We start from the raw sequence: 27,508 nt of genomic DNA on the forward strand, positions 1-27,508 counted from the left end.
CAACCACCAAGACCCCTGGCTGTCTTCAAGACCCCTAACTGTCTTCAAGACCCCTGGCTCTCATCAAAACCCCTGTCTTCAAGATTCCTGTCAAGACCCCTATCTTCAAGATTCCTAACTACCTTCAATCTCAGTAGTAGTAACCAGTTACCAGTAACCAGTGTACCAGTAGATGACTCACTACCAACCGTCTCTGCGTGAATCACTGGCTGTATTCATATTGTTGCTGACCTAGCAGGATTTCAAGCGCCCCCTCGCCCATGGGCACTCCTCAGTCAGTCTGGTCAAGGGGCAGAGAGAGGCAGGTTCGGCTGTGGCGCCCTTCCACATACTTCAGTTACAATATACGTACTTCCAGCCTACGTGAGTATTTTTACCCAATCCACGTGTTCGAACCCCACATGATATCAAGACTCCTGGCTATCTTCAACACCCATGGCTGTCTTCAAGACTCCTGGCTGTCTTCAAGACTCCTGGCTGTCTTCAAGACCCCTGGTTGTCTTCAAGACCCTTGGTTGTCTTCAAGACCCCTGGTTGTCTTCAAGACCCCTGGTTGTCATCAAGACCCCTGATTGTCTTCAAGACCCCTAGCTGTCTTCAAGACCCCTAGCTGTCTTCAAGATCCCTGGCTGTCTTCAAGACCCCTGGCTGTCTTCAAGACCCCTGGCTGTCTTCAAGACCCCTGGTTGTCTTCAAGACCCCTGGCTGTCTTCAAGACTCCTGGCTGTCTTCAAGACCCCTGGTTGTCTTCAAGACCCCTGGTTGCCTTTAAGACCCCTGGTTGTCTTCAAGACTCCTGGTTGTCTTCAAGATCCTTAGCTGTCTTCAAGACCCCTAGCTGTCTTCAAGACCCCTGCCTGTCTTCAAGACCCCTGGCTGCCTTCAAGACCCCTGGCTGTCTTCAAGACCCCTGATTGTCTTCAAGACCCTTGGCTGTCTTCAAGACCCCTGGTTGCCTTCAAGACCCCTGGATGCCTTAAAGACCCCTGGCTGTCTTCAAGACCCCTGGCTGTCTTCAAGACCCCTGGTTGTCTTCAAGACCCCTGGCTGTCTTCAAGACTCCTGGCTGTCTTCAAGACCCCTGGTTGTCTTCAAGACCCCTGGTTGCCTTTAAGACCCCTGGTTGTCTTCAAGACTCCTGGTTGTCTTCAAGATCCTTAGCTGTCTTCAAGACCCCTAGCTGTCTTCAAGACCCCTGGCTGTCTTCAAGACCCCTGGCTGCCTTCAAGACCCCTGGCTGTCTTCAAGACCCCTGATTGTCTTCAAGACCCTTGGCTGTCTTCAAGACCCCTGGTTGCCTTCAAGACCCCTGGATGCCTTAAAGACCCCTGGATGCCTTCAAGACCCCTGGCTGTCTTTAAGACCCCTGGCTGTCTTCAAGAGAGAGCTGGACAGACACCTAAAGTCAGTACCTGACCAGCCGGGCTGTGGTTCCTACGTTGATTTACGTGTGTCCAGCAGTAACAACCTGGCTGATCAAGTCCTGATCCATCACGAGGCCTGGTCATGGACCGGGCCGCTGGGACATTGACCCCCGGAATACCCTCCAGGTATACTCCAGGTAGGTAGACCAGAAACATGTCCCAGTAAGCAACAGTCTACCTGTAGCTGATTGCTGTAGTCCTAGCCATCGCCACCTGGTCCCAGACCAGGCCTGGTTGATGGCCTGATCAACTAGGTTGTTGGCACTAGCAACAGGCAATCCAAAGTACGAACCACAGTCTGGCTGGTCAAGGTATGACTTGACCAACGTATCAAATTCTCTTTTGAAGGAACTGGATAACATATACAGGAAGTGTTAATTAAGGTCTTCAAATTTACACTTATTAAAACACTAATGACGGTTTAGAACATCGACAAGTTGATAATTAAAACACTTGTACAACACTTGGATGGTTATACTGTGGAAACGTTTCGCCAGACAGTAGCTTCTTCAGTCCAATACACAGAAGAATGGTGGAAGATGAGGAGTTTGAGGTAATCAGTCCCTCAGCCTGAGTTGATGTGTTCAGTCCATCAGTCAGTATCGATGGACTGAAGACATCAACTTCAGGCTGAGGGACTGATCACCTCACACTCATCTTCCATCGTTTCTCTGCACTGGACTGAAGAAGCCACTGCGAAGAAAATTCTCCAGAAAAGGGGTATAATCTGAGCCCTCTCAGCCCCCTGAGGGACTCAACCCTCCCGGAAGGGGCTAATAGAGTTTTGCTTCCGCATAAGCAGATTGATTGGAAGTATATGCGTCTACCAGCTCCTCCTCCTTGATGCGCCGGGACGCTCCCAGTTGGGGTCTTTTCCAGATGTTGAGGCGGCCTTGGCTCCCTGTCTGGGGAGTGTCGTGAGACGTACGTCTCCCATGGGAGGAAGTACAAGTGCTGTACCTCGTCATCCTCTCGTCTACCAGCGTCATAGTCACGCCACCCTCTTCTTGCACATTAGTGATCGTTGCAATACAAGTGACAGTGACGCTGGTAGACGCATATGCTACCAGTCAAACTGTTTATACCTGGAGGTTATTCCGGGGATCAACGCCCCCGCGGCCCGGTCCATGACCAGGCCTCCCAATGGATCAGGGCCTGATCAACTAGGCTGTTAGTGCTGGCCGCACGCAGTCCAACGTACGAGCCACAGCCCGGCTGATCAGGCACTGACTTTAGGTATCTGTCCAGCTCTCTCTTGAAGGCAGCCAGGGGTTTATTGGCAATTCCCCTAATGCTTGATGGGAGGCTGTTGAACAGTCTTGGGCCTCGGACACTTATGGTCTTTTCCCTTAGTGTACCAATGGCGCCCCTACTTTTAATTGGGGGCATTTTGCATCGCCTGCCCAGTCTTTTACTTTCGTAGGGAGTGATTTCTGTGTGCAGATTTGGGACCATTCCTTCCAAGATTTTCCAAATGTAGATTATGATATATCTCTCCCTCCTGCGTTCCAACGAGTACAATTCAAGTGCTTCCAAGCGTTCCCAGTAGTTAAGGTGCTTGACAGAACTTATACGTGCAGTAAAGGATCTCTGTACACTCTCTAAATCTGCGATTTCACCTGCTTTGAATGGAGATGTTAATGTACAGCAGTATTCCAGCCTAGAGAGAACAAGTGATTTAAAAAGGATCATCATTAGCTTGGCATCTCTCGTTTGGAACGTTCTCATTATCCATCCTATCATTTTCTTTGCACGTGCGATCGTGGCACTGTTGTGATCCTTGAAAGTGAGATCCTCAGACATTACTACTCCCAGGTCCCTTACATTATTTTTCCGTTCGATTGCATGGCCGGAGTCAGTAGTATACTCTGTTCTAGTTATTATCTCCTCCAGTTTTCCATAACGGAGTAGTTGGAATTTGTCCTCATTGAACATCATATTGTTTACCGTTGCCCACTGGAAAACTTTGTTTATATCTTCTTGGAGGTTAACCGCGTCCTCAGCAGATGACAGCCTCATGCAGATCCTAGTATCATCCGCAAAGAATGATACGGTGCTGTGGTGTATATCTCTGTCTATGTCTGATATGAGGATAAGGAATAAGATGGGGGCGAGTACTGTGCCTTGTGGAACAGAGCTCTTCACTATGACAGCCTCCGATTTAACTCTGTTGACCACTACTCTTTGTGTTCGATTTGTTAGGAAGTTGAAGATCCATCTCCCCACTTTCCCAGTTATTCCTTTAGCACGTATTTTATGGTCTATTACGCCATGATCGCATTTGTCAAATGCTTTTGCAAAGTCTGTGTATATTACATCTGCATTCTGATTTTCTTCCAGTGCATCCAAGGCCATATCATAGTGATCCAGTAGTTGTGAGAGGCAGGAGCGACCTGCCCTGAACCCATGTTGCCCTGGATTGTGCAGATTTTGGGAATCCAGGTGATTTGCAATCCTTCTTCTTAGCACTCTTTCAAAGATTTTTATGATGTGGGACGTCAGAGCTATTACTCTATAGTTTTTAGCTAATGCTTTGCTGCCACCTTTATGGAGTGGGGCTATATCCGTTGTTTTAAGTGACTGTGGAATTTCACCCATGTTCAAGCTCCTCCTCCATAGTGTACTTAGGGCACGCGAGAGGGGTTTCTTGCAGTTCTTAATGAAAGCAGAGTTCCACAAATCTGGGCCCGGGGCTGAGTGCATGGGCATGTTGTCAATGGCTTTTTCGAAATCTATCAGAGTTAGGGTAATGTCGGAAATCTGGCATACATTTATGGAGTTTTGAGGCTCATTCATGAAGAAATCATTTGGGTCGTCGATCCTCAGACCGGTTAGTGGTTCACTAAACACAGGGTCGTACTGGGATTTCAATATTTCACTCATTTCCTTGTTGTCATCTGTGTAAGTCCCATCCTGTCTGAGTAAGGGCCCGATACTAGATGTGGTATTTGCCTTGTTTTTGGCATATGAAAAAAAATATTTTGAATTTCTTTCAATTTCACTAATAGCTTTAAGCTCCTCCTGTCTCTCCTGGTTCCTGTAAGAGTCATTTAACTTAAGTTCGAGAGTTTCCACTTCCGTGGTCAGCGCCTCCTTTCGTGTATCAGATATTCTAGCACTCCTGAGAAGCTCAGTGACTCTTCGTCGTCTTCTGTAGAGGGAGCATCTTTCTCTCTCCAGTTTACTCCTGCTCTTCTTCTTTCTTAGGGGAATATGCTTAGAACATGCTTCAGCTGCCAGGAAGTTGATCCTTTCAAGGCACTGGTTTGGATCCATGTCATTTAAGATATCTTCCCAACATGTTTCGTTTAGGACATGGTTTACCTGGTCCCAGTTGATGTTCTTGTTGTTGAAGTTGTATTTTGTGAAGACACCTTCACAGGTACATGCATTCTGCTGATCAGGACCCCTATGCATGTACGTCTGGACTTCGATTAGGTTGTGATCGGAATTAGTTGTTTTTGATATTCTTATGTCTCTTATCAGGTCCTCATTATTTGTGAAGATAAGGTCAAGTGTGTTTTCTAGTCTTGTTGGCTCCACTATCTGCTGGCTTAAGGTGTGTTTTTCGCAGAGACTTAGTAGCTCATGTGTGTGTGACCTTTCATCTGCACTACCTCCGGGGATTGTTTCAGCTATAACATTATTTGCTACATTCTTCCATTTTATATGCCTTAGGTTGAAATCACCAAGCAGTAAGATGTTTGGGGATGGAGCTGGAAGGTTTTCCAGACAGTAATCAATTTTAAGTAGCTGTTCCTTGAACTGTTGTGAGGTTGCATCTGGTGGCTTATATACAACCACAATGACTAGGTTTTGGTTCTCGATCTTTATTGATAGAACTTCAACTACCTCATTTGTGGTGTTCAGCAACTCCATGCAGATAAGGGACTCTTTGACATACAGGCCAACCCCCCCTTGTTGCCTATTCATTCTATCGCATCTAGAAAGGTTGTAACCACTTATCCATATTTCACTGTCAAAGTGATCTTATGTGTGAGTCTCTGTGAAGGCTGCAAACATTGCATTAGACTCCTCTAGAAGTCCACTGATAAAAGGTATTTTGTTGCTGGTGGATGGCTTAAGGTCCTGTATATTAGCAAATATGAACGAGGTTGTATTCTGTGTTTGTTGGGGGGACTTTGTTATTTGCGGAAGCAAACTCCATTAGCCCCTTCCGTGAGGGTTGAGTCCCTCAGGGGGCTGAAGGGGGGCTGAGAGGACTGAGATAATACCCCTTTTCTGGAGAATTTTCTCCATAGCCACTGTCTAGCGAAACGTTGCCACAATAAAGATACCCAAGTGTTGCGCAAGTTACTTAATTATTAACAACAATAATTCTGACACTACAAGAAGTACTGTGGGGTGAGGAGCCAAGAATCGAACCCCTTAACCACAAATAGGTGAGTACAGCAACTGGTTGGCTACCATATTACTTACCCGTAGGGGTGGGTTGGTTGCCGCTAGAAGTGTCGTGGCGGGCGGCCGCCGCCCGTGGCGGCAGAGGGGGAGGCTGATAAATAGTCGTCGTGGGCGTGGCCACCTGTGATGACGTCACCGGCAGCGCCTGATACGGCGACTTGATTAGCTGCTGATTCGATGATGTCACTGGGAGGGGTTGATACGGCGTTGGGAGTGAGTGCTGGTGCTGTGACGTCACGGGATGGTGTTGATACGTTGACGTGATTGGCTGCTGGTGCTGTGACGTCATGGGGATGGATTGATACGATGATGTGATTGGCTGCTGGAGTTTCGACGTCACTGGCAGAGGTTGATACGGCGATGAAGTCACTGGTAGAGGTTGATATGGGGAAGTCATGGGTAGATATGTAGGAGAGAGAGCCAGCAGTGATGGCTGAGACACCATAGTGTCCAGTGAGTGTCCACTAGCTGCAGTGATGTTTAACAGTGAACCATTGTGAACGTTGACGGTGTTGCAGCTCTGGTTGGCAGCGTTCAGTGTCACCGCAGCAACTGCATTCTTCTGAAGAAAAAACAACACTGTTAACAACTATACTAAAATACAGTAAACAACACAGTTAACAACCACAGTAAACAACACAGTTAACAACCACAGTAAACAACACAGTTAACAACCACAGTAAACAACACAGTTAACAACCACAGTAAACAACACAGTTAACAACCACAGTAAACAACACAGTTAACAACCACAGTAAACAACACAGTTAACAACCACAGTAAACAACACAGTTAACAACCACAGTAAACAACACAGTTAACAACCACAGTAAACAATCACAGTAATTAACACAAACCTAATTTTAATCATTAAAAAAATAACAAGTAACAAATAAATTACTGACTTTTTTGGGTTATGCTGGTGGATAATTTACAAGTTAATGTGTAAAACAACCAAGGGGGTAGTTGAATGAAAGCTCTAGGCCTTTCATGTTGCAATCAACATATCAGGAGCTTGCAATGTTGCAGAAACACAACAGGAAATCCATGAAGCTCTATTTACGGGAACAGTTCTCTCCTGTATGTTACTGTGTATGATAGTTGTACTGATGTGTACCTGTACCTAAATAAACTTACTATATGTATAAACAGAAGACACCAACTTGACAGTTATAGTAAGTTTATTTAGGCACAGGTACACATAAGTACAATTATCATACATAGTAACATACTGGAGAGAACTGTTCCCGTGAACGGAGCTTCCAGGATCTCCTGCTCCGTTTCCGCAACATTGCAAGCTTCTGATGATGTGCTGATTGCAATATGAAAGGCCTAGAACTATCATTCAACTCCTCCTGTGGATGTTTTACACAGTAACATGTGTGTAAATTACCCACAAGGATAAACCCCTCCCCCCCAAAAAATCAGAGTGACTTATTTCCATTATTTTCCCTTGTAATATTTTATTACATAAAGCCTGGCTGTAAGATACAGTAGAAATCAATTGTGATTATAACCTTAATAATAATAATAATACTATTAATAATAATAATAATAATCTTTATTTTTACAAGTGCATGATACAACTTACAGAGACCATAGCTGACATCAGTGACATACTATATAGAAAGTCTCTGGTTATGCAAAGCATTTCACGCAGTTTAGGTTAATTTTGTCCCCCAGGATGCCACCCACACCAGTCTGATAACACCAAGGTACCTACTTACTGCTAGGTGAACAGTGACAGCAGGTGTCTTAAGGAAACACGTCCTAATGTTTCCACCCGTACCGGGGATCAAACTACGGACCTCAGTGCATGAGGTGAGTGCGCTACCAACCCAGCTACGGGACACCTAAAAGTTAAAACGGTCAGTAACTCAACTACGTGAAGATCAGTTACAGCAACACAACTGTAAGTAGCCACGCAGCAGTAAGCAAAACACACATACAGGGCCAGAAGCTATGAATCGACCCCTGCAACCACAAATAGGTGAGCACACTAAAAAACAGCCAGTGTCTATCGACAAGTGCATTTGACAACAAGTAACTACTACTCTAAGATATGTCACTACGTACCACAATCATCACTACTAACACTATACTATTCACTCATCTATCCCCACCTCACCTGTGCTATTTATGCCTGGGGATCAACACCAGCAACACATCTAAAGCCAATAATAACCCAACAGAAAGCTGCAGTAAGAATTATCAGGCAATCCAATGCTAGACAACCCCCCTCCCCCCCTCCCCCCCCACTCTTCAAAAAACTTACTACTGTGCAACCTACATATACAGAACCATAAATTCCAATATTAACCCTGAACTAAAACACTTTCTTGATAGAATTGAGACACTTATGCAACATATGGGAATCTTTATTGAAGAAACGTTTCGCCACACAGTAATTTCATGAGTCCAATACAATGTAGAAATGGGTAAATACACAAATAACCCGCACATAAAAGAGAGAAGCTTACGGCGACGTTTCGGTCCGACTTGGACCATTGACAAAGTCACACTTTGTCAATGGTCCAAGTCGGACCGAAACGTCGTCGTAAGCTTCTCTCTTTTATGTGCGGGTTATTTGTGTATCGTTCCAGTCACGGTATTGTGCCTTTTTTGTTATTTAGAAATGGGTAAGGAGAGGAGGAGTTTGAGGTAATCAGTCCCTCAGCCTGGAATTGATGTGTTCAGTCCATCACTCTTATAGGAAGCACATCTGGCCCTGTGCTGTACTTCCTACAAGAGTGATGGACTGAACACATCAATTCCAGGCTGAGGGACTGATTACCTCAAACTCCTCCTCTCCTTACCCATTTCTACTTTGTATTGGACTGATGAAGCCACTGTGTGGCGAAACGTTTCTTCAATAAAGATTCCTGTATGTTGCATAAGTGTCTCAATTCTTCAAGTTGTCGGTTTTCAAAACCATTCATCACTTTCTTGATAGTTGCAACAGGACCCATAGACACGACACCACACACAAAAATCTTCATGACAATCCTCGTGTCCTGCTAAACCTCTATAAAAACTCGATGTACATAAAAGAGCCAAAAATATGGAACTCCCTGACTGAAAGCTCTAGAACCGCAGACCCAACCACCATTTTTGCATCATAAACACAACCAAAATAATACACTGCTACTCTGGTTATCTGTAATTCCCTCATAATTTACACTTACACTCACCCAAATGACAGTAAATATAAAATTACTAATATAACTACTGAATATTGAATGTTAAGTTAGTGCTAAGTCCACCTAAGACTCACTTCCAATATATAAACTTTAATACAAACAGACATATTCAATCCCATTACTAAATTTACCATTTGTAATATTAATTTATTAATTGCTCTACTTCAGTATTGTAAATATAATTAGTTTTTTCGACAAGTTGGCCGTCTCCCACCCAGGCAGGGTGTCCCACCCAGGCAGGGTGTCCCACCCAGGCAGGGTGTCCCACCCAGGCAGGGTGTCCCACCCAGGCAGGGTGTCCCACCCAGGCAGGGTGTCCCACCCAGGCAGGGTGTCCCACCCAGGCAGGGTGTCCCACCCAGGCAGGGTGTCCCACCGAGGCAGGGTGTCCCACCCAGGCAGGGTGTCCCACCGAAGCAGGGTGTACCACCGAGGCAGGGTGTCCCACCGAGGCAGGGTGTCCCACCGAGGCAGGGTGTCCCACCGAGGCAGGGTGTCCCAAAAAAGAAAGAAAATCCCCAAAAAGAAAATATCTTCATCATCATTCAACACTTTCACCTCACTCACACATAATCACTGTTATTACAGAGGTGCTCAGAACACAACAGTTTAGAAGTATATACGTATAAAGATACACAACATATCCCTCCAAACTGCCAGTATCCTAAAACCCCTAATTTAAAGTGCAGACATTGTACTTCCCACCTCCAGGACTCAAGTCCGGCTATATAAAAATAACCGGTTTCCCTGAATCCCTTCACTAAATATTACCCTGCTCACACTCCAACAACTCGTCAGGTCCCAAATACCATTCCTCTCCATTCACTCCCATCGAACACGCTCACGCACGCTTGCTGGAAATCCAAGCCCCTCGCCCACAAAACCTCCTTTACCCCCTCTCTCCAACCCTCTCGAGGACGACCCCTACCCCTCCTTCCGTCCCCTATAAATTTATACGCTTTCCATGTCATTCTACTTTGATCCATTCTCTCTAAATGACCAAACCACCTCAACAAACCCTCTTCAACCCTCTGACTAGTACTTTTATTAACTCCACACCTTCTCTTAATTTCCACACTCCGAATTTTCTGCATAATATTTACACCACACATTGCCTAATTATGTATTTATCTAATAATGTATGTTCATATGTACTGCTATATAACCTATACCACTATAGAGTAAGAATTAGTATTAGTCTGCCTGAAATGTCTAGGCATCCTAGTGACCTTTGTAATTAATATTTTATAACATACAAATCACACTATATAACCTTCTACTAAAAAAGAAACATTTTGATTTGATTTGATACTACTACACAAAATTAATGTAAGTAAATAGTTACCCATGTACTTGTGACACAACATTTTCTGTAAAAACAAGTAGAATCCCATTTTCTATTATGTCTCTCTCTCTCTCTCTCTGTCTCTGTCTCTGTCTCTGTCTCTGTCTCTGTCTCTGTCTCTGTCTCTGTCTCTCTCTGTCTCTCTGTCTCTCTGTCTCTCTGTCTCTCTGTCTCTCTCTCTCTCTCTCTCTCTCTCTCTCTCTCTCTCTCTCTCTCTGTCTGTCTGTCTGTCTGTCTGTCTGTCTCTCTCTCTCTCTCTCTCTCTCTCTCTCTCTCTCTCTCTCTCTCTCTCTCTCTCTCTCTCTCTCTCTCTCTCTCTCTCTCTCTCTCTCTCTCAGCTGGGGTTCAAGAGGTCGTGAGAAAGGTTCATCACAATAAGAGTGAACTAGTGAAGAACTTAACCTCTTACCTGCCACTACCAAGCCTCTGCTTCATACAACTTTTATACAATCTTCTATACGCAATACAACTTACATACAACTTTCATACAGCCCATGGCTAACCAGCACCATTCTGAAATCCATTGACAAGAAACACCAATATGAAAAGCAATATAGACAGGGCTTAATACACAAAGATATTCTTAAACACTATTCATCAGTTCTCACCAAAGTAATAAAGAAAGCCAAACAACTATACTACTCCAGTAGATTCACAGACACTAGAGGAGATATAAAAAAGACCTGGAAAACACTCTCTCAGATTCTAGGGACCCACAAACTGAAAAAACCAATATTGTCCTAACTAAACCTAATGAAACACCACTACATCCCACTGACACAGCTAACAAGATAAACGACTTCTTCTCAACCATAGGATCTAATCTCGCCAATAAAATCCCACATACTAATGCCCATGCCGGGGACTACCTAGATGGGAATTTCCCAAATTCCTTCTATCTTGCACCAACTGAGCCCTCGGAAGTCACCGAGATTATAAAGTCACTTAAAAATAACTCAGGGAATCTGTCTAATGTCACACCATTACTGTACAAGCGAGCGGCCCATATCCTTTCGCATGCTATTTCATAACTTTTTAACAAGTCACTAGAAACTAGCACCTTCCCGAAACTACTCAAGATGGCAAGGGTTACACCAATACATAAAGGTGGTGACCCTACAGACTTAAACAACTATAGGCCAATATCAAACTTACCATTGCTATCCAAAATCTTTGAGAAACTCGTGTACAGGAGACTATATTCATTTATAACAGCACAAAACATACTCAACCCCTGCCAATTTGGATTTAGGAAAAATAAAAGCACTAATGATGCAATCATAAAAATGCTAGATCTGCTTTACACAGCATTGGAAAATAAGGAATATCCGCTAGGAATTTTTATTGACCTAAGAAAAGCTTTTGACACAGTAGACCACGACATCCTACTCCACAAACTTGACCATTACGGTATAAGAGGCCATGCGCTTGCTTATTTCAAATCTTACCTTACTAATAGGTATCAGTATGTTACCATTAAAGACACAGCATCAACAACACGGCCACTTGATACTGGAGTTCCGCAGGGAAGTGTCCTTGGTCCCCTGCTCTTCCTCATATACATCAATGATCTTCCAAACGTATCCCAACACCTGAAACCCATTCTCTTTGCTGACGACATGACTTATGTCATCTCTCACCCTAATCTTGCCACCCTCAACACCATTGTTAACGAGGAGCTGATCAAAATATCGACTTGGATGACAGCCAATAAACTTACGCTTAACACTGACAAAACCTACTATATTATGTTTGGTAGCAGAGCAGGAGATGCACAAATTAACATTAAGATCGACAACACTCTAATTACCAGACATAATGAGGGCAAATTCCTAGGCCTATACCTTGACAACAACCTGAATTTCAGCACCCATATCCAACACATAACCAAAAAAGTATCCAAAACAGTTGGGATCCTCTCCAAGATACGATACTACGTGCCGCAAAATGCCCTTCTCACACTATACCACTCACTTATTTATCCATACCTCACCTATGCTATTTGTGCTTGGGGATCAACTGCAGCAACACACCTAAAGCCAATAATAACCCAACAAAAAGCTGCAGTAAGAATAATCACTAAATCCCATCCCTGGCAACACACCCCCCCACTCTTCATAGATCTAAACTTACTCCCTGTTCAGTACATCCACACTTACTACTGTGCAATCTACATCTACAGGACCTTAAACTCCAATATCAACATTGACCTAAAACGCTTTCTTGATAGTTGTGACAGAACCCACAGGCATAACACCAGACACAAACATCTCTACGACATTCCCCATGTCCGACTAAACCTTTACAAAAATTCAATGTATGTCAAAGGCCCTAAAATCTGGAACATCCTACCTGAGAACTCTAGAACTGCAGACACATTCATCACCTTCAAAACTACCATTAGAAAACATCTTATCTCCCTGATACACCCTGTCAACTAATTACACAAATACCACCTGGTGGTTAACACTTACACTCACTCACCCATTTGACCATAAACAGAAATATCAATCTCAATCTCAAAATAATGAATCTTAACTAGTCATAAGTTGGCCTGTGATACTCCAATACTGAAACTATGTATAGTGCCAAAACAAAAGCATTCACATTGCTAAACTCACAAACTAGTATTTAGTCACTTAGCCATAATACCAACTTACCTCATAATTTGTAATATTTTAAAATAAAGAATTAAACTAAGTCTGCCCGAAATGCCTAGCCATGCTAGGCGTTCTAGTGGTACACTCTGTAATCATTATTTAACTACATGTAAACCACACAACAACCAAATTCTGTAAATTCAACATTGTAATCTTTATAGAGAATAAACTTTGAATTTGAATTTGAATTTGAATTCATACAACCTTTAATACAACCTTCATACACCCATCATACACCCATCATACAACCTTCATACACTCATCATACAACGTTCATACAACCTTCATACACCCATCATACAACCTTCATACAACCTTCATACAGCCTTCATACACCCATCATGCAACCATCATACAACAATCATACAACCTTCATACACCCATCATACACCCATCATACAACCTTCATACACTCATCATACAACGTTCATACAACCTTCATACACCCATCATACAACCTTCATACAACCTTCATACAACCTTCATACACCCATCATACAACCTTCATACAACCTTCATACACCCATCATGCAACCATCATACAACAATCATACAACCTTCATACACCCATCATACAACCTTCATACAACAATCATACAACCTTCATACACCCATCATACAACCTTCATACAACCTTCATACAACCTTCATACACCCATCATACAACCTTCATACACCCATCATACAACCTTCATACACCCATCATGCAACCATCATACAACAATCATACAACCTTCATACACCCATCATACAACCTTCATACAACCTTCATACAACTTTCATACACCCATCATACAACCTTCATACAACCTTCATACAACCTTCATACAACCTTCATACAACAATCATACAACCTTCATACACCCATCATACAACCTTCATACAACCTTCATACAACCTTCATACACCCATCATACAACCTTCATACACCCATCATACAACCTTCATACACCCATCATGCAACCATCATACAACAATCATACAACCTTCATACACCCATCATACAACCTTCATACAACCTTCATACAACCTTCATACACCCATCATACAACCATCATGCAACCATTATACAACCATCATGCAAACACCATACAACCATCATACACCCATCATACAACTTTCATACAACCTTCATACACCATTCAAACAACCTTCATACACCCAGCATACAACTATCATACACCCATCATACAACCATCATACAATCATAATACAACCTTCATACACCCATCAAACAACCATCATACAACCTTCATACAACCTTCATACAACCCTCATACACCCATCATACAACCATCATACAACCTTCATACACCCATCATACAACCTTCATACAACCATCATATAACCTTCATACACCCATCAGCATATGGGAATCTTTATTCAGGAAACGTTTCGCCACACAGTGGCTTCATCAGTCCAATACAAAGAGGAAGGCGTAAGGAGAGGAGGAGTATGAGGTAATCAGTCCCTCAACCTGGAGTCGATGTGTTCAGTCCATCAATCTTGGAATCTTGTTACAAAGAATTCTTCAACACTTGTTCAACCTTTGAACGAAGACCTACTTCGACTAGTGGATGGTACCACTATGACCCTGCCTCCGCCTGCTTCACCTCACCTCACTTCAGTATATAAGCCACGTCTACGGCCGTATGCTGTACATTCTACAAGATTGATGGACTGAACACATCGACTCCAGGTTGAGGGACTGATTACCTCATACTCCTCCTCTCCTTACGCCTTCCTCTTTGTATTGGACTGATGAAGCCACTGTGTGGCGAAACGTTTCCTGAATAAAGATTCCCATATGCTGCATAAGTGTCTCAATCTTCAACTTGTCGGTTTTTCAAACCATTCATCGTTACTTATGAAGACCAGCCAGGCAGGCTGTTGGAACACACGGTTGATTGCAGCCGGTGGACACAACAACTTGGTTGACCTCACATACGACGTGTCCCTCTACGAGATTGTCTTACAGGGTAGTGTGTTTTATTCACTGTTGTGTACTTGATGAGGCCCAAAGTTGGGCGAAACGTTGTAGTAAAAGGATTCTATGTTACCAGTGTCTTTATTTTCAATAAAAATGGTGGAGTGGGCGGGGGCGGCGACCCCTGTTAGCTATGACAGGTAAACTATAGTAAAATCTGCTCTTGGTATTGACATCTAGAGAGACTACTCACCCCGAGGTGACCTAGCTGGCTGGGGTGACCTAGGGGGTGACCTGGCTGGCTGGGATGACCCAGGGGTGACCTGGCTGGCTGGGGTGACCTAGGGGTGACCTGGCTGGCTGGGGTGACCTAGGGGTGACCTAGTTGGCTGGAGTGACCTAGCTGGCTGGGGTGACCTAGTTCTCTTCCGAACTTCTTATATCAGAATAATAAGTTAAGTTTCAAAAGCAGTGGAGAGTATTACGAGATCAGCAGCATGGCAGGTGTAGCATGGCAGGTGTAGCATGGCAGGTGTAGCATGGCAGGTGTAGCATGGACAATGCTGCAGCTTGTGTACACACTGCAACAGTGAGATGATGGCGTAATAGCGCACAAAACGCCTGATAAAGGAATAACTGGTAAAGTAGGATGATAGATTTTTAACTTTCCAACGAATAGACCACAAAGAGTAATGGTAAACAGTGTTAAATCCTCATATCTGAGTTAGACAAAGATATAAATCAAACATTATCATCCTTTGCGGACGATAAGAATAATAATCTTTATTTCTACATGTACAAGGTATACAGACCATAGCTAACATCAGTGGCATTCTCTTATGTAGAAAGTCCCCTATTATCTACCTGGAGGGCATTCTGGGGATCAACGCCAACGCGGCCCGGTCCACGACCAGGCCTCCCGGTGAATCAGGGCCTGATCAACTAGGCTGTTACTGATGGCAGCACGTAGTACAACGTACCAACCACAGCCCGGCTGTTCCGGCACCGACTTTAGGTATCTGTCCAGCTCCCTCTTGAAGACAACCAGGGGTCTACTGGTAATGCCCCTTATGGCTGGTGGGAGGCTGTTGAACAGTCTTGGGCTCCGGACACTTATTGCGTTATCTCTTAGTGTACTAATGGTGCCGCTACTTTTCACTGGGCGTACGTTGCATCGCCTGCCAAGACTTTTGTTTTCATAGGGAATGATTTCTGTTACCAGATTAGGGACCAGTCCCTTCAGAATCTTCCAGGTGTAGATTATGATGTAGCTCTCTTGCCTGCATTCCAGTGAGTACAAGTCAAGTGCTTCCAGGCGTTCCCAGTAGTTAAGGTATCTGATGGAACTTATACGTGCAGTAAAGGTTCTCTGTACATTCTCTAGATCTGCAATTTCACCTGCCTTGAATGGAGATGTTAATGTACAGCAGTATTCCAGCCTAAAGAGAACAAGTGATTTAAAAAGGATCATCAATGGCTTTGCATCTCTTGTCTTGAATGTTCTCGTTATCCATCCTATCATTTTCCTCGTAAATGTGATAATGGCATTGTTGTGATCCTTGAAGGTGAGACCTCAGACATTACCACTCCCAGGTCCTTCACATTACTTTTCCGCCCTATTGTGTGATTAGAGTTTGTAATATACTCAGTTCTAGTTATTATTTCCTCCAGTTTTCCATAACGGAGTAGCTGGAATTTGTCTTCATTGAATATCATATTGTTCTCCGTTGCCCATTGGGAAATTTGGATTATATTTTCTTGGAGATTTGCTATATCCTTAATGGATGACACTCTCATCCAGATACTAGACTAGTATCGTCTGCAAATCTACAAAGGATGATACGGTGCTATGGTTTACATCTCTGTCTATGTCTGATATGAGGATGAGGAACAGGACGGGGGCGAGTACTGTGCCTTGTGGAACACAGCTTTTCCCTATGGCAGCTTCCGATTTAGCTCTGGTTTACCACTTCTCTTTGTGTTCGATTGGTTAGAAAGTTGAAGATCCATCTGCTCACTTTGTCAGTTATCCCTTTAGTACACATTTTGTGCGCTATTACACCATCATCGCACTTGTCAAAGGTTCTTGCAAAATCTGTGTACTGCATCTGCATTCTGTTTTCCAGTGCATCCAAGTGTGTATCATAGTGATCCAGTAGTTGTGAGAGGCAGGAGCGACCTGCTCTGAACCCATGTTGCCCTGGATTGTGCATTATTTGGGAATCCAGGTGGTTTACTATCTTGCATCTTAGAACTCTTTCAAAAAATTTTATCATGTGGGACGTTAGAGCTATTGGTCTAGAGTTCTTAGCTATTTATTGCTTTGCTGCCACATTTATGAAGTGGGGCTGTGGAATGTCACCTGTGTCTATGCTCCTTCTCCATAGCATACTTAGAGCCCGTGAGAGGGGTTTCTTGCAGTTCTTAATGAACACAAAATTCCACGAGTCCGAGCCTGGGACTGAGTGTATGGGCATGTTGTCAATGGCTTTCTCAAAGTCTAGTGGAGTTAGGGTTTTGTCAGAAATTTGGTACACATTGACTGGGTTTTGAGGTTCATTCATGAAAAAATTATTTGGATTGTCTATCTTTAGACCGATTAGTGGTTCGCTAAACACAGAGTCGTACTGAGATTTCAGTATCTTACTCATTTCTTTGTTGTCATCTGTGTAAGATCCATCTTGTGTGGGCAGGGGCCCTATACTAGATGTAGAAATATTTCACATTTTTTTCAATTTTGCTAATCACTTTTAGGTCCTCTTGTCTCTCCTGGATCCTGTGTGAGTCTTTTAACTTAAGCTCAATATTTTCCACTTCCCTGGTTAGCGCTTCCTTCCGTGTTTCAGATGATCTAGCATTCTTGAGGAGCTCAGTGGTTCTTCGCCTTCTCCTGTAGAGAGAGCGTCTTTCTCTCTCCAGTTGACTTCTCTTCTTTTTTCTTAGGGGAATATGCCTTGAACATACTTCAGTTACCAGGAAGTTGATCTTTTCTAGGCACTGGTTAGGGTTCATGTCATTTAAGATACATTCCCAACATGTTTCATTTAGAACATGGTTTACCTGGTCCCAGTTGATGTTCTTGTTGAACTTGAATTTGGTGAAGGTACCCTTACAGGTGTATGCACTTTGCTGATCAGGACCCCTGCGCATGCAAGTCTGGACTTCGATTAGATTGTGATCAGAATTAGTTATTTTTTATATTATGTTTCTTACCAGGTCCTCATTATTTGCGAAAATAAGGTCAAGTATGTTCTCCAGTCTTGTTGGCTCCACTATCTGTTGACTTAGGGTGTGTTTACTGCAGAAATTCAGCAGCTCCTGTGTGTTTGTGACTTTTTATCTAAGCTGCCTCCAGGGATAATTTCTGCTACAACATTATTTGTTACGTTCTTCCATTTTGTATGTCTTAGATTGAACTCACCAGCAGCAAGATGTTAGGGGATGGAGCTGGAAGGTTTTCCAGACAGTAGTCAATTTTTGATAGCTGTTCCTTGAAATGTTGGGAAGTTGCATCTGGTGGCTTGTATACAAGCACAATGACTAAGTTTAGGTTCTCGATTTTTATTGTTAGAAATTCAACTACATCACTTGTGGTGTTCAATATCTCCGTGCAGATAAGTGACTCTTTGACATTCACGCGAACCTTCCCCTTGTTGCCTGTTCTTTCTGTCGCATCTGAAAACGTGGTACCCAGTTATCCATATTTCATTGTCAAAGTGATCTTTTGCGTGAAGGCTGCAAACATTGCATTTGTCTCTCTTAGAAGTTCACTGATGAAAGGTATTTTATTGTTAGTGTATGGCTTAAGGCCCTGTATATTAGCAAATATAAATGAGGTCGTGTTGCGTGTTTGTTGGGGGAATTTTGTAGTTGGCATCAGTAGTTATGATTCTGGAGGGGCCACTGGCTGTGCCTCCAGTCCAAAAAGGCTCCAAGATAGTGGACTATTTTGATTATTTCATTCCATTTTCTTTCTTCGTTTCCTGCCACTAAAAAATCACTTGGAGTGAAGTTTTCATAACTACTGTAACTACTATTTGTTTTACGAGGTGTGTACTTCCTGGTCCCTTTTAAGTATTATGCGGGCAGTTGGTGTTGTACATTGTTTTTTAAGGACTGAAGAGTGGCACTTCTCAGGAAGGGGAGGGGAAGAACTTGCAAGAAGTAGAACAACATACTCCTTGAGACAAGAGGTCGCGGCATTTTTTGGGATGCTCAAAGTTGCATGTCCCATTTGTTTTCCCTGATATTCCATGCCCCAAGCATAGAATTTGCACCATTTTGCTTTTGGTTGGATACAATTCGTACTGGATGTATTCCCAATTTGTGCAGATCCTAGAACTGCATTACAGTCTTCAAGAGCCAAGCCAGAGACACCACCAGCTGTTTCCAGGAGGCCAACATTTTCCCCGGAAGAGGACTCCTCTACTCCATCTGTAATAGGGGCTATGGATGTGGTAGAGTCATTAGCCGAATCCGGATTAGCACTAAGGATGGGGGGCTGAGTGTGAGTCAGCCCCCGGGGCTGGGGACTGAACCAGTTGATGTTTTTGTTATTTTTTGTTATGCACAGCATTTCCCGCAAATTAGGTAAATTTTGTCCCAGGATACTACCACAGGTACCTATTTTACTGCTAGGTGAACATGTATAGCAGGTGTCTTAAGGAAACACGTCCTAATGTTCCCACCCATACCGGGGATCGACCCCCGGACCTCAATGTGTGAGCTGAGTCATCCACTGAGGTTACTGTAAATCTCCAAGCTGCAATAAACCGTCTTCCAGTGAGCAGCAAAATAAAAACAAGTGTGATGTTTACCGAGGGAAATTTCAGTTACTCAGCAATAAACAAACTGAAGAATTAATAACAGAAAGAGAGCATAAAATAAAGACATAGGAATGTGGGGGATATAGGAGTGATAATATCAGGTGTAATATTCAGGGAAGACAATAATGGAACTATCACAGACGCAAGGAAATTGACAGATTTAATAACTAGAATCTTCACTACAAGAGATGCAGATCTACTAATGATACTGTCTCTCTGGGACGGAATATTACCGTACACTAACAACCACGTTCAAGGCAGCAGGTGAAATCACATATCTGGAGAATGTGCAGTGAGCGTTCATTGCTCGTCTTAATTCAGTCAAGCACTTACATTACACAAATAGCCAGCACATAGGAGAGAGAGAGAAGCTTATGACGACGTTTCGGTCCGACCTGGACCATTTACAAGTCACACTGTGACTTGTAAACGTCCAAGTCGTTTCTGTCCAAGTAGGACAGAAACATCGTGGTAAGTTTCTCTCTCTCATGTGCGGGTTATTTGTGTATTGTTCCAGTCACGGTATTGTGGCTTTTTGTTGGTTAAGCGGATACATTACTGGGAATGTCTGAAGTTCCTTCAGCTCCCTGGAACACAACACATAAATTTCTGAAGGAACGGGTCCTAAGTCTGCGCAAAGAGTACAGGAAAAGATGACGGTAAGTTTAAAGGGACCAAGACTCTTCAACGCCCACCCTTCATACATAAGGTGATAAGGGGGATTTCTAACAGTCGAAGGCAACTAAATTTTCTTCAAGACCTCCAGCTGTCTTCATGACCTCCAGCTGTCTTCAAGACCTCCAGCTGTCTTCATGACCTCCAGCTATCTTCAAGACCTCCAGCTGTCTTCATGACCTCCAGCTGTCTTCAAGACCTCCAGCTGTCTTCAAGACCTCCAGCTGTCTTCAAGACCTCCAGCTATCTTCATGACCTCCAGCTGTCTTCAAGACCTCCAGCTATCTTCAAGAAATCCAGCTGTCTTCAAGACCTCCAGCTGTCTTCATGACCTCCAGCTGTCTTCAAGACCTCCAGCTATCTTCAAGAAATCCAGCTGTCTTCAAGACCTCCAGCTGTCTTCATGACCTCCAGCTGTCTTCAAGACCTCCAGCTGTCTTCAAGACCTCCAGCTGTCTTCAAGACCTCCAGCTGTCTTCAAGACCTCCAGCTGTCTTCAAGACCTCCAGCTGTCTTCATGACCTCCAGCTGTCTTCAAGACCTCTAGCTGCCTTCAAGACCTCCAGCTGTCTTCAAGACCTCCAGCTGTCTTCATGACCTCCAGCTGTCTTCATGACTTCCAGCTGTCTTCAAGACCTCCAGCTGTCTTCATGACCTCCAGCTGTCTTCAAGACCTCCAGCTGTCTTCAAGACCTCCAGCTGTCTTCAAGACCTCCAGCTGTCTTCAAGACCTCCAGCTGTCTTCAAGACCTCCAGCTGTCTTCAAGACCTCCAGCTGTCTTCAAGACCTCCAGCTGTCTTCAAGACCTCCAGCTGTCTTCAAGACCTCCAGCTGTCTTCATGACCTCCAGCTGTCTTCAAGACCTCCAGCTGTCTTCAAGACATCCAGCTGTCTTCAAGACCTCCAGCTGTCTTCAAGACCTCCAGCTGTCTTCAAGACCTCCAGCTGTCTTCATGACCTCCAGCTGTCTTCAAGACCACCAGCTGTCTTCATGACCTCCAGCTGTCTTCAAGACCTCTAGCTGTCTTCAAGACCTCCAGCTGTCTTCAAGACCTCCAGCTGTCTTCATGACCTCCAGCTGTCTTCAAGACCTCCAGCTGTCTTCAAGACCTCCAGCTGTCTTCAAGACCTCCAGCTGTCTTCAAGACCTCCAGCTGTCTTCAAGACCTCCAGCTGTCTTCAAGACCTCCAGCTGTCTTCAAGACCTCCAGCTGTCTTCAAGACCTCCAGCTGTCTTCATGACCTCCAGCTGTCTTCAAGACCTCCAGCTGTCTTCAAGACATCCAGCTGTCTTCAAGACCTCCAGCTGTCTTCAAGACCTCCAGCTGTCTTCAAGACCTCCAGCTGTCTTCATGACCTCCAGCTGTCTTCAAGACCACCAGCTGTCTTCATGACCTCCAGCTGTCTTCAAGACCTCTAGCTGTCTTCAAGACCTCCAGCTGTCTTCATGACCTCCAGCTGTCTTCATGACCTCCAGCTGTCTTCAAGACCTCCAGCTGTCAAGACCACCAGCTGTCTTCATGACCTCCAGCTGTCTTCAAGACCTCCAGCTGTCTTCATGACCTCCAGCTGTCTTCAAGACCTCCAGCTGTCTTCAAGACCTCCAGCTGTCTTCAAGACCTCCAGCTGTCTTCAAGACCTCCAGCTGTCTTCAAGACCTCCAGCTGTCTTCAAGACCTCCAGCTGTCTTCAAGACCTCCAGCTGTCTTCAAGACCTCCAGCTGTCTTCATGACCTCCAGCTGTCTTCAAGACCTCCATCTGTCTTCAAGACATCCAGCTGTCTTCAAGACCTCCAGCTGTCTTCAAGACCTCCAGCTGTCTTCAAGACCTCCAGCTGTCTTCATGACCTCCAGCTGTCTTCAAGACCTCCAGCTGTCTTCATGACCACCAGCTGTCTTCAAGACCTCCAGCTGTCTTCATGACCTCCAGCTGTCTTCAAGACCTCCAGCTGTCTTCATGACCTCCAGCTGTCTTCAGTGAGAAAATTTGACAGGTTCCTCAGTTCAATTCCTTATCAGCCGGGCTGCACGCGGGTAGCACAACAGCCTGGTAGATCAGGCCATGTAACAGCAGGTGTGGTGTGGGAACAGGCCGCGGGGCGGGACAGGGGGGGGCGCTTACCCCCCCGGAGTCATCTTGAGGTGACCTTCAGCTTGGTGTGTAGCCTTGGACGGTATTGTGGTGGAAATACTTGCCGGCAGATGTGATAAATGTCAAGGATGATTCTGAGTCGTATTGGAGGGTCCTAGGTAGTCGTCAGTGGTGGTCGTCAGTGGTCAAGCACCGTCACGGTTGGTTGCAGGTGGTCAGGGGATGGTCTTGGGAGAGTCGTGAGTGGTCGGGAACGGTCACGAAAAATCGTATACCGTTTGGGATGGGGTTGCAAGAGTCGTGAGTAGTCGGGGGCTGTCACGAATAGTTGAAGGGAGTCTGGGACGGTCTTGCAAGGGTCATGAGTGGTCAGGGACTGTCATGACCAGTTGCAGACGGTCTGGGATGGTCTTGTGAGAGCCGTGAGTGGTCGGGGACCACGGAGAGCCACAGAGAGCAGGAGAGTGGCCATAAATTATTATAACAATTATATGGATTCCGGTTATGATAATAAGTGGTTGCTGAGGCTGTGATAACAGGTGGATCAAGGTAGCTACCTCAGGTGGGTGACCCTCACAAGGTGACCAGGAGGAGTACCTCAGGTGGGTGACCCTCACAAGGTGACTAACAGGAGGAGTACCTCAGGTGGGTGACCCTCACAAGGACACTAACAGGAGGAGTACCTCAGGTGGGTGACCCTCACAAGGTGACTAACAGGAGGAGTACATCAGGTGGGTGACCCTTACAAGGTGACCAACAGGAGGAGTACCTCAGGTGGGTGACCCTCACAAGGAGACTAACAGGAGGAGTACCTCAGGTGGGTGACCCTCACAAGGAGACTAACAGGAGGAGTACCTCAGGTGGGTGACCCTCACAAGGTGACTAACAGGAGGAGTACATCAGGTGGGTGACCCTTACAAGGTGACCAACAGGAGGAGTACCTCAGGTGGGTGACCCTCACAAGGTGACTAACAGGAGGAGTACCTCAGGTGGGTGACCCTCACAAGGTGACCAGGAGGAGTACCTCAGGTGGGTGACCCTCACAAGGTGACTAACAGGAGGAGTACCTCAGGTGGGTGACCCTCACAAGGTGACTAACAGGAGGAGTACCTCAGGTGGGTGACCCTCACAAGGTGACCAGGAGGAGTACCTCAGGTGGATGACCCTCACAAGGTGACCAGGAGGAGTACCTCAGGTGGGTGACCCTGACAAGGTGACCAACAGGAGGAGTACCTCAGGTGGGTGACCCTCACAAGGTGACTAACAGGAGGAGTACCTCAGGTGGGTGACCCTCACAAGGTGACCAACAGGAAGAGTACCTCAGGTGGGTGACCCTCACAAGGTGACCAACAGGAGGAGTACCTCAGGTGGGTGACCCTAACAAGGTGACTAACAGGAGGAGTACCTCAGGTGGGTGAACCTCACAAGGTGACCAACAGGAGGAGTACCTCAGGTGGGTGACCCTCACAAGGTGACCAACAGGAGGAGTACCTCAGGTGGGTGAACCTCACAAGGTGACCAACAGGAGTACCTCAGGTGGGTGACCCTCACAAGGTGACCAACAGGAGTACCTCAGGTGGGTGGCCCTCACAAGGTGACCAACAGGAGGAGTACCTCAGGTGGGTGACCCTCACAAGGTGACTAACAGGAGGAATACCTCAGGTGGGTGACCCCTCACAAGGTGACCAACAGGAGGAGTACCTCAGGTGGGTGACCCTCACAAGGAGACTAACAGGAGGAGTACCTCAGGTGGGTGACCCTCACAAGGTGACTAACAGGAGGAGTACATCAGGTGGGTGACCCTTACAAGGTGACCAACAGGAGGAGTACCTCAGGTGGGTGACCCTCACAAGGTGACTAACAGGAGGAGTACATCAGGTGGGTGACCCTCACAAGATGACCAACAGGAAGAGTACCTCAGGTGGGTGACCCTAACAAGGTGACCAACAGGAGGAGTACCTCAGGTGGGTGACAATCACAAGGTGACCAACAGGAGGAGTACCTCAGGTTGGTGACCCTCACAAGGTGACCAACAGGAAGAGTACTTCAGGTGGGTGACCCTCACAAGGTGACCAGCAGGAGGAGTACCTCAGGTGGGTGACCCTCACAAGGTGACCAACAGGAAGAGTACCTCAGGTGGGTGACCCTCACAAGGTGACCAACAGGAGGAGTACCTCAGGTGGGTGACCCTCACAAGGTGACCAACAAGAAGAGTACCTCAGGTGGGTGACCCTCACAAGGTGACCAGCAGGAGTACCTCAGGTGGGTGACCCCTCACAAGGTGACCAACAGGAGGAGTACCTCAGGTAGGTGACCCTCACAAGGTGACCAACAGGAGGAGTACCTCAGGTGGGTGACAATCACAAGGTGACCAACAGGAGTACCTCAGGTGGGTGACCCCTCACAAGGTGACCAACAGGAGGAGTACCTCAGGTGGTTGACCCTCACAAGGTGACCAACAGGAGGAGTACCTCAGGTGGGTGACCCTTACAAGGTGACCAACAGGTGGGTGACCCCTCACAAGGTGACCAACAGGAGGAGTACCTCAGGTAGGTGACCCTCACAAGTAGACCAACAGGAGGAGTACCTCAGGTGGGTGACCCTCATAAGGTGACCAACAGGAGTACCTCAGGTGGGTGACCCTCACAAAGTGACCAACAGGAGTACCTCAGGTGGGTGACCCCTCACAAGGTGACCAACAGGACGAGTACCTCAGGTGGTTGACCGTCACAAGGTGACCCACAGGAGGAGTACCTCAGGTGGGTGACCCTTACAAGCTGACCAACAGGAAGAGTACCTCAGGTGGATGACCCCTCACAAGGTGACCAACAGGAAGACTACCTCAGGTGGGCGACCCTCATAAGGTGACCAACAGGAGTACCACAGGTGGGTGACCCCTCACAAGGTGACCAACAGGAAGAGTACCTCAGGTGGGTGACCCTAACAAGGTGACCAGGAGGAGGAGCACCTTAGGTGGGTGACCCTCACAAGGTGGCCAGGAAGAGGAGTACCTCAGGTGGGTGACCCTCACAAGGAAACCAGGAGGAGGGGTACCAGAGGTGGGTGACCCTCACAAGGTGACAAGGAGGAGGAGTACCTCAGGTGGGTGACCCTCACAAGGTGACCAGGAGGAGGAGTATCTCAGGTGGGTGACCCTCACAAGGTGACCAGGAGGAGGAGTACCTCAGGTGGGTGACCCTCACAAGGTGACCAGCAGGAGGAGTACCTCAGGTGGGTGACCCTCACAAGGTGACCAACAGGAAGAGTACCTCAGGAGGGTGACCCCTCACAAGGTGACCAAGAGGAGGAGTACCTCAGGTGGGTGACCCTCACAAGGTGACCAGCAGGAGAAGTACCTCAGGTGGGTGACCCTCACAACGTGACCAACAGGAAGAGTACCTCAGGAGGGTGACCCTTCACAAGGTGACCAGGAGGAGGAGTACCTCAGGTGGGTGACCCCTCACAAGGTGACCGGGAGGAGGAGTACCTCAGGTGGGTGACCATCACAAGGTGACCAGGAGGAGGAGTACCTCAGGTGTGTGACCCTCACAAGGTGACCAGAAGGAGAAGTACCTCAGGTGTGTGACCCTCACAAGGTGACCAACAGGAAGAGTACCTCAGGTGGGTGACCCTCACAATGTGACCAGTAGGAGGAGTACCTCAGGTGGGTGACCCCTCACAAGGTGACCAGGAGGAGGAGTACCTCAGGTGGGTGACCCTCACAAGGTGACCAACAGGAAGAGTACCTAAGGTGGGTGACCCTCACAATGTGACCAGCAGGAGGAGTACCTCAGGTGGGTGACCCCTCACAAGGTGACCAGGAGGAGGAGTACCTCAGGTGTGTGACCCTCACAAGGTGACCAGAAGGAGGAGTACCTCAGGTGGGTGACCCTCACAACGTGACCAGAACTAGTACCTCAGGTGGGTGACCCTCACGAGGTGATCAGAAGGAGTACCTCAGGTGGGTGACCCTCACGAGGTGACCAGAAGGAGTACCTCAGGTGGGTGACCCTCACGAGGTGACCAGAAGGAGTGCCTCAGGTGGGTGACCCTCACGAGGTGACCAGAAGGAGTACCTCAGGTGGGTGACCCTCACAAGGTGACCAACAGGAAGAGTACCTCAGGTGGGTGACCCCTCACGAGGTGACCAGGAGGAGTACCTCAGGTGGGTGACCATCACAAGGTGACCAGGAGGAGGAGTACCTCAGGTGGGTGACCCTCACAAGGTGACCAGGAGGAGGAGTACCTCAGGTGGGTGACTCTCACAAAGTGACCAGGAGGAGGAGTACCTCAGGTGGGTGACCCTCACAAGGTGACAAGGAGGAGGAGTACCTCAGGTGTGTGACCCTCACAAGGTGACCAGAAGGAGGAGTACCTTAGGTGGGTGACCCTCACTAGGTGACCAGGAGTACTTCAAGTGGGTGACCCTCACGAGGTGACCAGAAGGAGTACCTCAGGTGAGTGACCCTCACGAGGTGACCAGAAAGAGTACCTCAGGTGGGTGACCCTCACGAGGTGACCAGGAGTACCTCAGGTGGGTGACGCTCACGAGGTGACCAGAAGGAGTACCTCAGGTGGGTGACCCTCACGAGGTGACCAGAAGGAGTACCTCAGGTGGGTGACCCTCACGAGGTGACCAGTAGAAGTACCTCAGGTGGGTGACCCTCACGAGGTGACCAGAAGGAGTACCTCAGGTGGGTGACCCTCACGAGGTGACCAGAAGGAGTGCCTCAGGTGGGTGACCCTCACAAGGTGACCAAAAGGAGTACCTCAGGTGGGTGACCCTCACGAGGTGACCAGAAGGAGTACCTCAGGTGGGTGACCCTCACGAGGTGACCGAAGGAGTACCTCAGGTGGGTGACCCTCACGAGGTGACCAGATGGAGTACCTCAGGTGGGTGACCCTCACGAGGTGACCAGAAGGAGTGCCTCAGGTG

The 27,508-nt window shown here is 46.4% G+C and overlaps 1 protein-coding gene across 1 annotated transcript in view; it reads right to left on the reverse strand.

The window, feature by feature from the left end:
- Positions 1 to 5,761: 5,761 nt before the first annotated feature.
- The window catches only part of LOC128687676 (uncharacterized), a 126,816-nt gene continuing 105,069 nt past the window's right edge, over positions 5,762 to 27,508 (reverse strand). The window contains exon 3 of the mRNA XM_053775266.2: positions 5,762 to 6,408. Coding sequence (XP_053631241.1) covers positions 5,857 to 6,408 — 552 coding nt within the window. The 3' untranslated portion in view covers positions 5,762 to 5,856. The remainder of the gene's footprint in view (positions 6,409 to 27,508) is intronic.

The sequence above is a fragment of the Cherax quadricarinatus genome, chromosome 11 (genome assembly GCF_038502225.1).
Source record: "Cherax quadricarinatus isolate ZL_2023a chromosome 11, ASM3850222v1, whole genome shotgun sequence".
Taxonomy (NCBI): Eukaryota; Metazoa; Arthropoda; class Malacostraca; order Decapoda; family Parastacidae; genus Cherax; species Cherax quadricarinatus.